General features: G+C 41.9%; 1 protein-coding gene across 2 annotated transcripts in view; it reads right to left on the bottom strand.

The window, feature by feature from the left end:
* Positions 1-14,885, bottom strand: part of EXD2 (exonuclease 3'-5' domain containing 2) — a 53,401-nt gene extending 38,516 nt beyond the window's left edge. For both annotated transcript variants that reach the window (XM_081087709.1, XM_081087708.1), the window contains exons 1-2: positions 14,793-14,885; positions 8,711-9,120 (exon numbers count right to left, since the gene is read on the bottom strand). In XM_081087709.1, the coding sequence (XP_080943835.1) occupies positions 8,711-9,073 (363 nt within the window). In that variant the 5' untranslated portion in view covers positions 9,074-9,120; positions 14,793-14,885. The remainder of the gene's footprint in view (positions 1-8,710; positions 9,121-14,792) is intronic.
* Between the last annotated feature and the right edge of the window lie 274 nt (positions 14,886-15,159).

Consider the following 15,159-nt stretch of genomic DNA (forward strand, 5'->3'; position numbering starts at 1 on the left):
AGACAGGTAGCTATAAAAGGTTGGAGTTCTACGTTTCAGCATGATCAGCCCATTAATTATATTTAAAACTATAAAATTAGATGAGATCACACAAAAAATTAAAAATAGAACTACCAGATAGCCCAGAAATTCCACTTCTGGGTATTTATCCGAAGAAAATAAAAACACTAATTCGGAAAGATATTTGTATCACTATGTTCATTGCAGCATTATTTACAACAGCCAAGATATCGAAGCAAGTAGTCTTGATTATGATGAGTGTCTTGGTAGATGAATGTTTAAAGATATGATAAATGGCCCTGGCTGGGTGGCTCAGTTGATTGGAGTGTTATCCCGTACACCAAAAAGATTGCGGGTTCAATTCCTGCACATCCATAGGTAGCAGGTTCCATCTCTGGTTGGGGCAAGTATAGGAGACAACAAATCAGTGTCTCTCTCTCTCTCTCTCTCTCTCTCTCTCTCTCTCTCTCTCCCTCCCTCCCTCCCTCCCTCTTTCTCTCTCTCAGAATCAACAGAAACATATCCTTGGGTGAGGATTAAAAAAGAAATAAGCCTGGCTGGCGTGGCTCAAAAGTTGAGCATCAACCTATGAACCAGGAGTTCACGGTTCAATTCCCAGTCAGGGTTGCGGGCTCGACCTCCAGTGTGGGGCGTGCAGAAGGCAGCTGATCAATGATTCTCTCTCCTCATCGATGTTTCTATCACTCTCTCCCTCGCCCTTCCTCTCTGAAGTCAATAAAAAATATATTTTTAAAATAAAAATAAATAAAAAATAAATAAATAAACCCAGCCCTAGCTGGTTTGGCTCAGTGGATAGAGTGTTGGCCTGTGGACTCAAGGGTCCTACGCTTGATTCCGGTCAAGGGTTCATGCCCCGGTTGTGGACTTGATCCCAGTAGGGGACGGACAGGCAAGAGACAGCCGATTGATGTTGATGCATTGATGTTTCTATCTCCCTCTCGTGCCTCTCTAAAATAAATAGAAACATATTTAAATAAATAAATATGTGATATATGTGTCATACACACACACACACACACACATAAATACAATGGAATGTACTCAGTAATAAAAAAGAATGAAATCTTGCCACTTGTGACAACATGGGATGGACCTAGAGCAGCGGTTCTCAACCTGTGGGTCGCGACCCCTTTGGGGTCGAACGACTTTCACAGTGGTCACCTAAGACCATCAGAAAACACATATATAATTACATATTGTTTTTGTGATTAATCACTATGATTTAGTTATGTTCAATTTGTAACAATGAAATTGGGGGTCACCACAACATGAGGAACTATATTAAAGGGTCGTGGCATTAGGAAGGTTGAGAACCACTGACCTAGAGAATATTATGCCAAGTAAAATAAAGTCAGTCAGAGAAAGACAAATATTGTATGATTTCACTTCATGTGGAATTTAAACAAAAAACAAACAAAACAAAAACAGCCTCACAGATTCAGTGAACAAACTGATAGTTGCCTGAGGCAAGAAAGGGTAGGAGGATGGATGAAAAAGGTAAAGGAAAATAAGGGCACAAAATTCCAGTTATACATTAAATAAGCTACAGAGATGTGGTGTACAGCACAAAGAATATAGCCAAAAATAGCATAACTTTGCATGATGACACTGTCAGGTATATAAGTACTGAAGCACTGTTGTACACATAAAACTAATATAACATTGTATGCCAACTATACTTTAATTAAAAAAAAATTAAATAATCAGTTCTCCTAAACATTAGATGACATCACTTAGAAAAAGAATGTAGATTAGAGGACATACTAGTAAATTAGTGGTCCATGGACCCAACTGCTGATACACAGACATGTTTCATTTTTTTGTCTCCACATTTAAAAACTTGTGCCAGAAGTTAAAATTAGTAGAGTTCACATTTTAAAAAATCTATATTCCAAGTTTTTCTTTAAAGAACTGAATGATCTGGCAACACTTGGCTTGAACAGTATAGCAGCTTTCCCATGTCTTCTCAACACTGAAGCCAACTGTCATCTTCCATTTATCATTATATTTGTATACCACTGTTTTTCTAGTACAAAGAAGTATTTCTCAGGGTCCATGTCTCTCTCATAACTAGGAAAATGAAAGATAGACCATAGAGGCCTTGTGTTTAAAGAAGAAAAAGGGAGGAAACATATTTCTTTGAAATTTAAGAATGTTCCTATGCATTCGAAATACAATCACTCTACATCATTCATTTGCATGTCCTATCTGGAGCTTGTAGGCATCTGAGTTTGCTATCCCTGGGGTGGAGAGAGAAGAGACCAAGCCTGAGCCATCTCAGTATTTCGATGCAAGGTAGAAGAGGGATAAGAAAAAAAAAGGAGGAAAGAACAGTAAGATAGGAAATAGGACAGTGTGAAGGTATGAAAGCTAAGAAGAGACTGTCTTGCGTAGGAATTGTGCAGATGTTTTTGAGAACTAGAATAATATGAATCCAAATAAGTGTTCACTAGATCAGAAAACAAGAAAGCCACCAACTTGACCAGTTTCAGTGGAGTATGATAGAATGTCATTAAAGTAGGGTGAAGATTAAGGTACAGCAAATTATGCCCAAGAGACTAGAAGAAAAGAAGTAACAGAGAAAAAGTAGAAATCAATAAAATAGAACATACACAATAACGAAGATCAACAAAGCCAGAAGTTGGTTCTTTGAAAAGACTAATAAAATAGATAAACCCATGGAAGGAGTAATTAAGAAAAAAAGAGAGAAGCACAGCCCTGACCGGTTTGGCTCAGTGGATAGAGCGTCGGCCTGTGGACGGAAGGGTCCCAGGTTTGATTCCGGTCAGGGGCACGTACCTTGGCTGCGGGCATATCCCCAGTGGGAGTTGTGCAGAAGGCAGCTGATCGATGTTTCTCTCTCATCGATATTTCTAGCTCTCTGTCCCTCTCCTTTCCTCTCTGTAAAAAAAATCAATAAAATATATATTTTTTTTTTAAAAAGAGAGAAGCACAAATAAGCAAGAATGTCAAAAATGAAAAAGATGCCATCCCTACATATCCATCAGACAGGGGAGGAAAAAAACTGTTGGAGGATATTATAAACAAGTTTATGCCTATAATTTAAAATTTTGATAAGACAGATTTAAATCAAAAATATAATTTATCAAAACAGACATGAATAAATAAAAAATATGAATAGCCTGAAACTATTTTTTAAAAAGTGTATCCATAATCCAAAAACTTCCCTTAAAAGAAAACTCCAGATGGCTTCACTACTAGATGCTAATCAAAAATCTAAGGAAAAGAAAATGATAATCTTACATAAACTCTTCCAAAGAACACAAAAATAAGGAGCAGCCCTAACTCATATGAGGCCAGCATAACTTTTTAAAAAATCCTCACCCAAGGCTGTTTTTATTGATTTTAGAGAGAGAAGCAGGGCGGGGGCGGGCGGAAGGCACATCGTTGGGAGAGAGAAACATCAATCAGTCAGTTGCCTCCTGTAAGGGCCCTGACTGGGGATCGAACCCACAACCTAGATATGTGCCCTGACCAGGAATGGAATCTGCAACCTTTTGGTGTATGGGACGACACTCTAAGACATGCTTAGAGAGAGGAAGTGTGTGTGTGTGGGGAGAGAGAGAGAGAGAGAGAGAGATTGATCTGAAGGAGAAATATCAATTGGTTGCCTTCCGTGCATGCCTGGACCGGGCCCTGCTGGGTAGCTAAGTTGGTTAGACTATTATCCCGATACACCAAGGTTGAGGGTTTCATCTCCCTGGAGAGAATGAAAGAATCAACCAATGAATGCATAAATAAGCCGAACAACAAATCAATGTTTCTCTCTAAAAAACAAAAAACATCAAAAACAGTTGGAAACAATGAGCACACTCATACACTACTGAAGATGAATTAGTTCAAACTAACTTATAAACAATTTGGTATTATCTATAAAAACTGTATATATACAAACTCTATGACCCAGGACTCCACTCACAGATAAACATGCCCAATAATACAGAATTCAGCATTCTTTGTAAGCGTCCCAAACGGTAAACAACCCGAATGTTCATTAATGTTAGGATGGATGAATAAACAATGATATATTTGTATAATGGACTATTGTATATACGGCAATGAGTCACAGTCACACACAACATAGGTAAATCTCACAAACTAAAAGTTGAACAAAAGATACCAGACACAAAAGAATACATACTTGATTGTTTCAGTTAGGTTAAATTTAAAAAAGCAAAATTAAATTACAGTACATGCTTGAGTAGTAAAAGTATAAAGAAAAACAAGAAAGTGAGTACTATAAATCAGGGTAACCTTAGAGGGGAGGGAGGGAATAATGATTATAAGAGGTACAAGGGAAGATTCTGGGGTACTAGCAATTTTGTTTCTTAACCTAGTTTCTAGATACACAACTACTCTCTTTAGATAAATCATTTCGCTGTTTATTTTTGTTTCAGGTACTTTTCTTGATACTTTATTTCACAATAAAAAAGGTTTAAAGAAAAAAGATTCGGGGAGCAAGTTAAACAGCAGATTAAACAAAGCTAAAGAAATTAAAAGGGGGAACTGTGAAAAAGACTCAAAGAAATTGTATAGAATAAATCCAGAGAGATTAAGATATATTAAATGTAAAAGTGATTACCAGACATGTAGGTTAGCATAAAAAGTTGAAAATGTAGCCTGGCCGGAGTGGTTCAGTGGTTGAGCATCAGCCCTTGAACTAAGAGGTCACTGGTTCAATTGCCAGTCAAGGCACATGTCTAGGTTGTGGGCTCGATCCCCAGTAAGGGGTGTGCAGAAGGCAGCCTATCAATGGTGTTTCTAATCTCATTAATGTTCGTATTTTTCTATCCCTATCCCTTCCTCTCTCTCTAGAAATCAATAAAACCTATTTTTTAAAAATGTTGAGAATGTAGCTGATCAAATTCCAGCAAGAAAAAGGAAGGGAGAGGGAGAGGAAGAAGAGAAGGAAGGGGAAGAGAAGGAAGGGGAGAAGAAAATGGAGAAGAAAACAGTGTAAAGACAATCTTTAAAGAGAATTTTAAAATTGCTAAAATATATCAATCCTCGTATCGCTCTGAATCCCAAGCTGGAAATTCAGAAAGAAAACACCTAGTCTCATCATAATGAATTTTTAGAACCACAAACTCAAAGAGAAGACCTTAAAAGGAGCTACAAAAAATTAGATTACCTATAAAGAATCAACATGTAGACTAGCAGTGATTTTCAATAGCAACAATAGAAGCCAGAATATAATGAAAAACTAGGTTAAAAATGATGACAAACTGCCGAACTAAACTTTTAGATCCAGTGAAAATATCTTCAAGATCAAGAGCAAAATAAAGACATTTTCAAAACAATGTTTATTATCAATGAGACCTCAAAAAATGAACTTCTAAAGTATGACCTTAAAGAAAATGACCCTAAAAAAAAAGGTCTGAGGTATAAAGACAAACTAGGCCCTGGCTAACTTAAAGCATTGTCGTGATACACCAAGGTTGTAGGTTTGATTCCCGGTAAGGGCACATACAAGAATCAACCAGTGAATGCCTAAATAAGTGGAACAATAAGTCAATGTCTCCCTCCCTCTCTCTCTCTCTCTCTCTCTCTCTCTCTCTCTCTCTCAAAATCAATAATTTTTTTAAAAAGACAAACTAAAACTAAAAAAAGGTAAATTCTTTGACTGTAAAACAAGAGCAAAAACAGTAACTAAACAAACGCACCAAAGTAAATGAAAGAGAAAGGGCAACAGAAATGGAAGAAAGGTTGAACAAGGATGGATGACTTTTTCATAAAGTTTTTCAGTGGCAGCAATCGGAGAAATGCAATCACTCCTCAAGGGAGAGGTGGCATCAAGCATGAAATTAATACATATCAAGAGCCAAAATGAAGTGGGTTTTGTATTATTTGCCACTTTAACTTTTCCATGCCTCTGCTATAATTAAACCCTATTATTATTATAATTATTTAAATATATTTTATTGGTTTTTTACAGAGAGGAAGGGAGAGGGATAGAGAGCCAGAAACCTCGACGAGAGAGAAAACATCGTGCAGCTGCCTCCTGCACACCCCCGACTAGGGATGTGCCCAAAACCAAGGTACATGCCCTTGACTGGAATCGAACCTGGGACCCTTCAGTCCGCAGGCCGACCCTCTCTCCACTGAGCCAAACCAGTTAGGGCAAACCCTATTATTATTAAGTCAATGGCTGTTAGTAACTATTCACTTCAGAATACCCGGTTGTTGTCATGTTTATACTTCATTTAGTTAGAATAATCAAGGTATTTGACAAATGTTAATTTTCCTAATCTACTAAAGCTCACTGTTTACTAATGTTTTCTTCTACTGTTGGTGTAAATATTTCTAAAAGGATATCATTTCTTATATAAAACTAGAGGCTCGGTGCACAAAAATCTGTGCACTTGGGCGGTCCCTCAGCCCAGCCTTTGCCCTCTCGCAGTCTGGGACCCCTCGGGGGATGTCCACCTGCCAGCTGGCAGTCAGACATCCCTCTGACAGCCCGGGAGCCCTCGGGGGATGTCCACTTGCTAGCAGGGAGCAGGCCTAAGTTGCAGTTGGACATCCTTAGCACTGCTGAGGAGGTGGGAGAGGCTCCCGCCACCACCACTGTGCTGGCAGCCATCAGCCTGGCTTGTGGCTGAGCAGAGCTCCCTCTGTGGGAGCACACTGACCACCAGGGGGCAGCTCCTGCATTGAGCATCTGCCCCCTGGTGGTCAGTGTGTGTCATAGTGACCAGTCATTCCTAGTCATTCTGCTGTTAGAGTCAATTTGCATATTATCCTTTTATTATATAGGATTGAAGCCTCGTGCACGGGTGGGGGGCTCTGAAGGGTGTCCCGAATAAGGGTGGGGGTCCCGCTGGTGTGCCTGGACAGCCTGGGTGAGGGGCTGAGGGCCGTATTTAGGCTGGCCACACCCCCTTCAGGGTGGGGGTCCCTGCTGGTGTGCCTGGCCAGCCTGGGTCAGGGACTGATGGCCGTTTTCAGGCTGGCCATGCCCCCTGGCAACCCAAGCTCCCAGCCTCTGCTTTTTTTTTTTTGCTTTTTTCAGCACCTCCTTGAGCGGAGGACAGGGCAGGCTGGAAGCAGGTATCTGGGGTTTATCTATCTTCTATAATTGAAACTTTGTAGCCTTTAGCGGAGACCAGGGCCAGCCAGGGCAGGTGGAAAGCTTGGCTTCCTCCATCGCCAGGGGCAACCCAAGCATCCTGCTCACTCCAGCTCTGTGGCTGTCGCCATCTTAGTTAGGTTAATTTGCATACTAGCTCCTGATTGGCTGGTGGGTGTAGCAGAGTGGCGGAGTGATGGTTAATTTGCATTTTTCTCTTTTATTAGTGTAGATAAAAGTGCCTAATTCTGTCTTTCTTTTATTTATTGATGTTTTTAGAGAGAGAAAAACATCAATTTGTTGTTCCACTTATTTATGCATTCATTGGTTGATTCTCGTATGTGCCCTGACCAGGGAATCGAGCTCACAACCTTGGTGTATCGGGATAATGCTCTTACCAACCAAGCTATCCAGCCAGGGCCTCCAATTCTTTTTGATGGTCCAAGGTCATTTGTATAAATTACTACTATTGATGATAAAAGAAATACCCTCAGTAGCTAAGGTGTAGGACTGTGTGACTACTAAAATATCCCCACACTGTCAGGTGTTCTCTTTTTGGTCATCATTGTATTGACATCTAGTAGGCACTCCTATCAACCTTGATCTGATTTTGTGGCAACTATTCTGCTTAAAGCTTCTTTTGATTACATTTTCTGGTTCCTGGCTATATTCTAGATATCCAGAAAACAAATAACAGAGATTCTTGGTAAGGTGTAACACTGAATTAGTAAGATGATACTTCTGAGTAATTTATATTTTTGTAATATCTTCTGTTTCAAGATTAAAGTTCACTCTGTGAATCAGAATGACAGAAGCATAAGTGTGCCATATTATCATCATCACAACCATGCAACAACTCCCCCAAAGTTAATAGTCATTAGAAAAAGTAACCAGATGGTGAAGAAGGCCCTTGGCCTCCAATGCTAGTTACCAGTTTTGTGGCCTTTGGTTAGTAACTAATCCTTTTTATGCCCTGATTTCCTATCTGTAAAAGTGAGGATAGTTATAGCATTTCCCTACATAGAATTATTAAGAGAATAAAATTAAACTAAATGAAATCATCAAACAAAAAGGCATATTACCTGGCTTAGAGTAAACAATATTTCAAATTACCTTTTAAAATTCTGACTTGTATAATAATTCCCATTTAATAGACTTCCTTAATGAACTTCTCCATGGCATCCTTACAAAAATACTATTAAAAATATTAATAGTAGCTAGTATTTAATGATCACTTATTATATGTTAAAATTGTGCTAAAGGCTTTATAGAGGCTATCTGAACCCTTAGAAATTCCCTGTGAGGTAGATACCATTAAATTACAATTACAAAAAAGTACACTGGGGCTTGAACTTATTTAAGTAGCATGTCCAAGTTCACAGAACGGTAAGTGGTGAACATGGAACTCATATGGATCTGCTTGACTTCAGAATCTATGATTATGAGCATTCCCTTATCCTGAGAAGCAACTTCTGTTAAAGTCTACTTACCAGCAAGCTGAGAACAAGCTAATCTTTTATCTTATCCTTTACCTGATGACTCAAGCCCTCTAGTTGGAAAAGCAGACATGATTTGTCTTATTTTTGCTTTTTAACTTACCCACTCACAGTCGATTCCAAGTACTGGAATATCTTCTAACCCACTCCTAAGCAAGGGTTCAACTTGATCCCACTCTGCCTCCTGAGACACAGTGACCACCTTTGCTTCCAGGATCCTCTCCTCCCATGAGGCTCTGGGGGCACTGGAAGGCAACTGGTCCGCTTCTGGCGGGGGCAGCTCGCTCCTGCTTGGAGCTTGCTGCTGCTGCAGCTGGTGCTGCTGCTGGTGGTGCTGCTGCTGCTGCCACCAGGCTCCACGGCTGCTCCTACTCCTCCGGCGCTGGATGCCTTTCCACAGGACAAATGCCCCCACTGCCGCACCAAGAAGAGTGGTCACTGTCAAAGCCACCAAGTGTCTAGACATCTTCAACTTTGCTGCTGTTTAGGAAAGCATATCACTAATCCCACAATCTGCAAAACAAATGGTAACAATAATTTTAGACACAGAATTTAAGCCTATATGGAAAGACGTTTCCACTAAAACTTGGGGGTTGTTCCACGTATAATCCATGTGCCTACAAACTAAAAAATTGTTACAAATTTTGACATGAAACAGTTGTATTTTAATTTTTTCACTTTTTTACATTCACTACTTCATCTCTATCTCCATTCTCTCCTAAGGAAACCCTCCTGCCCTCTACCAGTTTCCCAGGGCTCTATTAATCATATAAAATCATATAAATTAAAACAGAATAAGCTAGCCCAGCCAGCATGGCTCAGTGGTTGATTCCTGGTCAGGGCACAAGCCTGGGTTGCAGGCTCAATCTCCAGTATGGGTCATGCAGGAGGCTTCTGATCAATGATTCTTTCTCATCATTGATGTTTCTATCTCTCTCTTCCTCTCTGAAATCAATAAAAATATATTTTAAAAAATAATAAAAAATAAAACAGAATTACGCTATACTCTGGCTTTCACTTACTGATATGTTAGTGAATAAATTTTTGCTAATGGACCTTCTTCAAGGTGTTTGCACTTTAAACCTTCAATCTCTAACAAGAATTGAGTGGAAATTTCTGCTTCAATAAAAATCTAATCATTAGCAAGTTGGTGGGGAGATATTTTTACTTTTCTGCAAGGTGTAGGTAGTGGGAGAATGAAGCAAATGGGCTTGAGAAAACATGGATCTTCTTGCACCAGAAATCTCAGTAGTTCTCCATAGAAACAGACTCGGATATTGAGGGTAAGCTAGGGCAGTACAAAGGAACGAGGGGGCTCCAAAAGGAATAGGACAGAACCTTGAGAGAGTTCCAAGATGCTCAGGAGGAGGTTGCAAATTAAAATGTCCACAGGGTCAAGACAGGAGAATATACATAAGTAAAGCAAGCCAAGTGAAAGAAAATGGACACAGACACCCTGTTAAATAGTCACCTACTGCATAACAACATTTTGGTCAATGATGAACTGTACATACAACGGTGGTCCCACCTATACTAATAAAAGCGTAATATGCTGATTAGACTGGACATCCTTCCAGGCAAAGCCAAGGTAGGGGGCCGAGGTAGAGGCAGTTAGGGGCGATCAGGCTGGCAGGGGAACAGTTAGGGGCCTATCAGGCTGGCAGGGGGGGCAGTTAGGGGGCAACCAGGCCGGCAGGGGGGCAGTTAGGGGGTGATCGGGTTGGCAAGCAGAGGCAGTTAGGGGCGATGAGGCAGGCAGGCAGGCAAGCAGTTAGGAGCCAGTGGTCCCAGATTGGAGAGGGTACAGGCCGGGCTGAGGGACCCTCCCCCCCCACCCCTGCACGAATTTCGTGTACCAAGCCTCTAGTAAAATTATAATTTAAAATTCCTACTGTCTAGTGCAGTGGTCAGCAAACTGGTTCGCGAGCCACATGCGGCTCTTTGGCCCCTCGAGTGTGGCTCTTCCACAAAATACCACGTGCGGGCGCGCACATACAGTGCGATTGAAACTTCGCGGCCCATGCACAGAACTCGATATTTTGTGGAAGAGCCACACTCAAGGGGCCAAAGAGCCGCATGTGGCTCGCAAGCCGCAGTTTGCCGACCACTGGTCTAGTGACATTGTTGCTGTCATAATAGAGCACAATGCATGGCTCACGTGTTGTGGTGACACTGGTGTAAACAAACCTGCTACACTGCCAGTTATAAAAAAGTACAGCACATACAATCACGTACAGTACATAATACTTGATAACAAAGGACTATGCTACTGGATTTTGTATTTACTACATAATACGTTTTGTTGCTATTTTAGACTGTACTCTTTCTACTTATTAAAAAAAGTATGCTATAAAACAGTGTGCCGTTATGCCAGTAGCAGCCTTATACATCTCGTGTTTACTGTGTCTCTCAATGGCCATCATTTCGTCTTGTGCTTGATTTAATCTAGTGTTGTTTTGTACAATAACATACTGTACAGGTTTGTAATCTACGAGTAATAGGCTCTACCATATAGCATAGGTATGTAATAGGCTATACCAGTGGTTGGCAAACTCATTAGTCAACAGAGCCAAATATCAACAGTACAATGATTGAAATTTCTTTTGAGAGCCAAATTTTTTAAACTTAAACTATATAGGTAGGTACATTGTTATTAACTTAATTAGGGTACTCCTAAGGCTTAGGAAGAGCCACACTCAAGGGGCCAAAGAGCTGCATGTGGCTCGCAAGCCGCAGTTTGCCGACCACGGCTATCATTCCCTATCCGATAGGGAATGATAGCCAGAAAATACAAAATACACATGAAAAAGATTGGTATATTTAAACATAAAATTTAAAGCTTTGGTTCAACAAAGATGCCACATGGCTAAAGACAAGCAACAACTTTTCTTTTTTAAAATAAGTTTCTTTTTTAAATATGTTTTTATTTAGCCCTAGCTGGTTTGGTTCAGTATAGAGTGTCGGCCTGCGGATGGACTGGCTGCCTCTTGCACACCCACTACTGGGGATTGAGCCCAGAATCCCAGCATGTGCTCTGACCAGGAATCGAACCAGCAACGTCCTGGTGCATGGGATGACCTCAATCAATTGAGCCACACGGACTGGGCAAGACAAGCAACTTTAAGAAGCACTACATTGGAGATGAATATTTAAAACATATATAAATGACAAAAAGATTATTATCCAGAATATATAAAAACACTACTATCCTATCTAATAAAAGAGAAACATACAAATTAGCTATCCCTCCACTATGCCCAAGCCACGCCAACCAGCCAATGAGGAGTGAGTATGCAAATTAACCCAACAAATATGGCGGGTAATTTGCATACACAGAACAGAGTGGGAGAGCTGGCAACTTGGGGGGGACAGGGCTCCCTCAGTCAGGGAAAACCCAGAGCGTGGGGAACACCAGGAATTCTGGGAATAGTAGTTTTGGTGGCAGCTCCAGGACCAGAAGCGGAAGCCCAGAGCGCAGGGAGCACCAGGAATGCTGGGAATCGTAGTTCTGATGGCAGACGGATCTCCTAGACCAGCGGTTCTCAACCTGTGGGTCACGACCCCTTTGGCAGTCAAATGACCCTTTCACAGGGGTCGCCTAAGACCATCCTGCATATCAGATATTTACATTACGACTCATAACAGTAGCAACATTACAGTTATGAAGTAGCAACGAAAATAATTTTATGGTTGGGTCACAACATGAGGAACTGTATTTAAAGGGCCAGAAGGTTGAGAACCACTGTCCTAGACACTAGAGCAGTGATTCTCAACCTTCCTAATGCCACAACCCTTTAATACAGTTCCTCATGTTGTGGTGACCCCCAACCATAAAATTATTTTTGTTGCTACTTCATAACTGTAATGTTGCTACTGTTATGAATCCTAATGTAAATATCTGATATGCAGGATGTATTTTCATTGTTACAAATTGAACATAATTAAAGCATAGTGATTAATCACAAAAACAATATGTAATTATATATGTGTTTTCTGGTGGTCTTAGACAACCCCTGTGAAAGGGTCGTTCGACCCCCAAAAGGGTCGCGACCCACAGGTTGAGAACCGCTGCACTAGAGCAAAGTGAGCCTGGAGCAAGTTACTGTTGCGGTGGGGGATGGAGGGAAAGCAAAGGTGAGAGACATAAGTAAAATCAGAGTGTCTAGGAAAAATTAAAGGGAAGATATCCTAAAACTTCCAGGAAATCTCCACCAATTGAGCAAAGAAAAAAAATGCCTCTATTATTCTGTGAGCAACAAACCAAACTGGGTTGGGGGTCTCAGACAATTCGCTCATATAATTGCAAAGTCAGACAGAAACTCCCGGATTGGAGAGGGCTCCCCTGAGGGCTCCCAGACTGGAGAGGGTGCAGGTGGGGCTGAGGGACCCCCCCTCCACCACCACCCCACTCCCCCCAGTGCACAAATCTTTGTGCACCAGGCCCCTAGTATGCATATAAAAAGACAACCCAATAGAAATGAGACATTTCTCAAAGAGAAAATACACCTAACCAACAATCATGAAAACGTAATTTCACGCCCTGGCCAATGTGGCTCGGTTAGGTGTTGTTCCAAAACTTTGGTGGTTCAGTTCCCAGTCAGGCACATGCCCAGGGTGTGGCTCAATCCCTGGTAAGGGATGTGCAAGATGCAGCCAATGCATGTTTCGATCTGACATCAATGTCTCTCTCCTTTCCTCTCTCTCTAAACACCAATTTAAAAATATTAAAAACAACAATATAATCTCACTAGTAACTACTTGAGACATGGTCATATGGGCACACAAACACATGGAGGATTTTCTATGCAACACTGTGTCTTAACAGTGAAAAACTGTAAGCAAAGTAAGGAATCTCACATACTACGGAATCTTCACATACTAGGGAATTTACAAAGTTGAAAGAATAAGGTAGATCTCTACATAATGACGAAGAAGAAGTTCTAAGACCAATTTTTAAGCACAAAAAGTCAAGTTGCTGAGTAGGTACAATACATCATATTTGTAAAATATACATTTGTGAAAGTTTAACACAAATATATTTCATATGTGCAAACACCTGTCCATATATATAAAGAAAAAGAAATAGAAAAGCACACTCCAAACAGTTCTTCCTTTTGGGCAAGCGACTAAAGAAGAAAAAAATGGAAATGGAAAGACACAGGTCAAAGAGCATCTATCCTGTTTTTAAAATTTTCATCAGTTTTTTACAAGACTGTATGCACACACTACAACTAAAATAAATATAGAAGAGTAAGTGCATTATTGCCCTGGCTGGGTAGCTCAGTGGTTACAGCATCGCTCGCCCAGGCTGCCTTTTCCATCCCTGGTCAGGGAACATACAAGAGTCAACCGGTGAACGCATAAATAAGTGGACCAACAAATCTGTGTTCCTCTCTCTCTTTCTCTAAAATAAATTTTTCACAAAAGGACACTATTAAAACAAGGTCAACTTGACCAAAATTAATCCTTCCTCCTCCATATTAAACCTTTCTCCCGCAATTCTGATAATGAACAAAACCTTTCGGTGCCATTCCTTCCGTCCTTACAACTAAAACAGGCGATATAATTAATATGGTGTTTAATAAGAGAGTTCGTCTGTGTCCCATGGTACGTCAAAAGCTTATAAAGGTTTGGGTTTGTTTACGTCTTAAAGACCGGGTATCGATTTTGTAACAAATGCTCATTAACGATCTATCCCAGGGATGCGAAAACAAACAGGTGGCTCCCCAGCCAGGCCCGAGGCGGCGGGCGTGGCCTGGGCGGAGAGGGGTGGTGACCGCGGGGGGCGGGGGCAGGTCCCCACGAATCGCGCGAGGGAACTGCGACTGGACGCGCGGAACACGCAGCGCCCGAGGAGTTGCCAGGGGCTGCAGATGGCGCTTCCTTTTCACTGGTCAAGAGCCATGAAGGTGTGGTGGGTGCTTCTGAAGAGAGAAGGGGTGCGAGGGGTTTCCCTGCGAGGGCGTGGGAGGCCCGTGCGCTTGGTGCGAGGAAGCCGCGCCGTGGGGCGGGGAGAGGGGCAGGGCCAAGTCGCTCCGGGACGGCAGGGTCCCCGCGATGAGTCGCCCCCACACACGGTGACATCATCAGCTCCACGACCCCTCTCCTCCATCCGCGCTGGAAACCCCCTCCGCCCCTCGCACAGGCCGGGTGAAGGGCCTCGCGGGCCGCGGACCCCCGCTTACCTGTGGCCCGGATCCCACCCGCACACCTGCGGCACCTCACGCCGAGGAGCTGGAACCTCCGCAGCCACCTGCGCGCACCCACCCGGATCCACTAGGGCCGAAACCACTTCCGGTCCTGCGACGGGCTCGGGGGGACGTCATCCCCGCCGGGGTGAGCAAGTGGGCGGCGCCATCTTGTACGGAAGCTGCTATGGGCAGCGGTTGCCTGGCCAGTTTCTTCACTGGGGAACAAAGGGTCGGTTACAATTCGAAAAGCTTATAACGTCTCTTGAGAAACATGGTGTTTTCTTTTTGTTTCCAGGGTGAAGTTTTTTTTCTGGAACCCTCACAAATGCCATAGGGAAACATCTAATTCTCATTACTAATT

This window comes from Myotis nattereri, assembly GCF_964212035.1.
Source record: "Myotis nattereri genome assembly, chromosome: 1".
In the NCBI taxonomy this organism is placed as follows: Eukaryota; Metazoa; Chordata; class Mammalia; order Chiroptera; family Vespertilionidae; genus Myotis; species Myotis nattereri.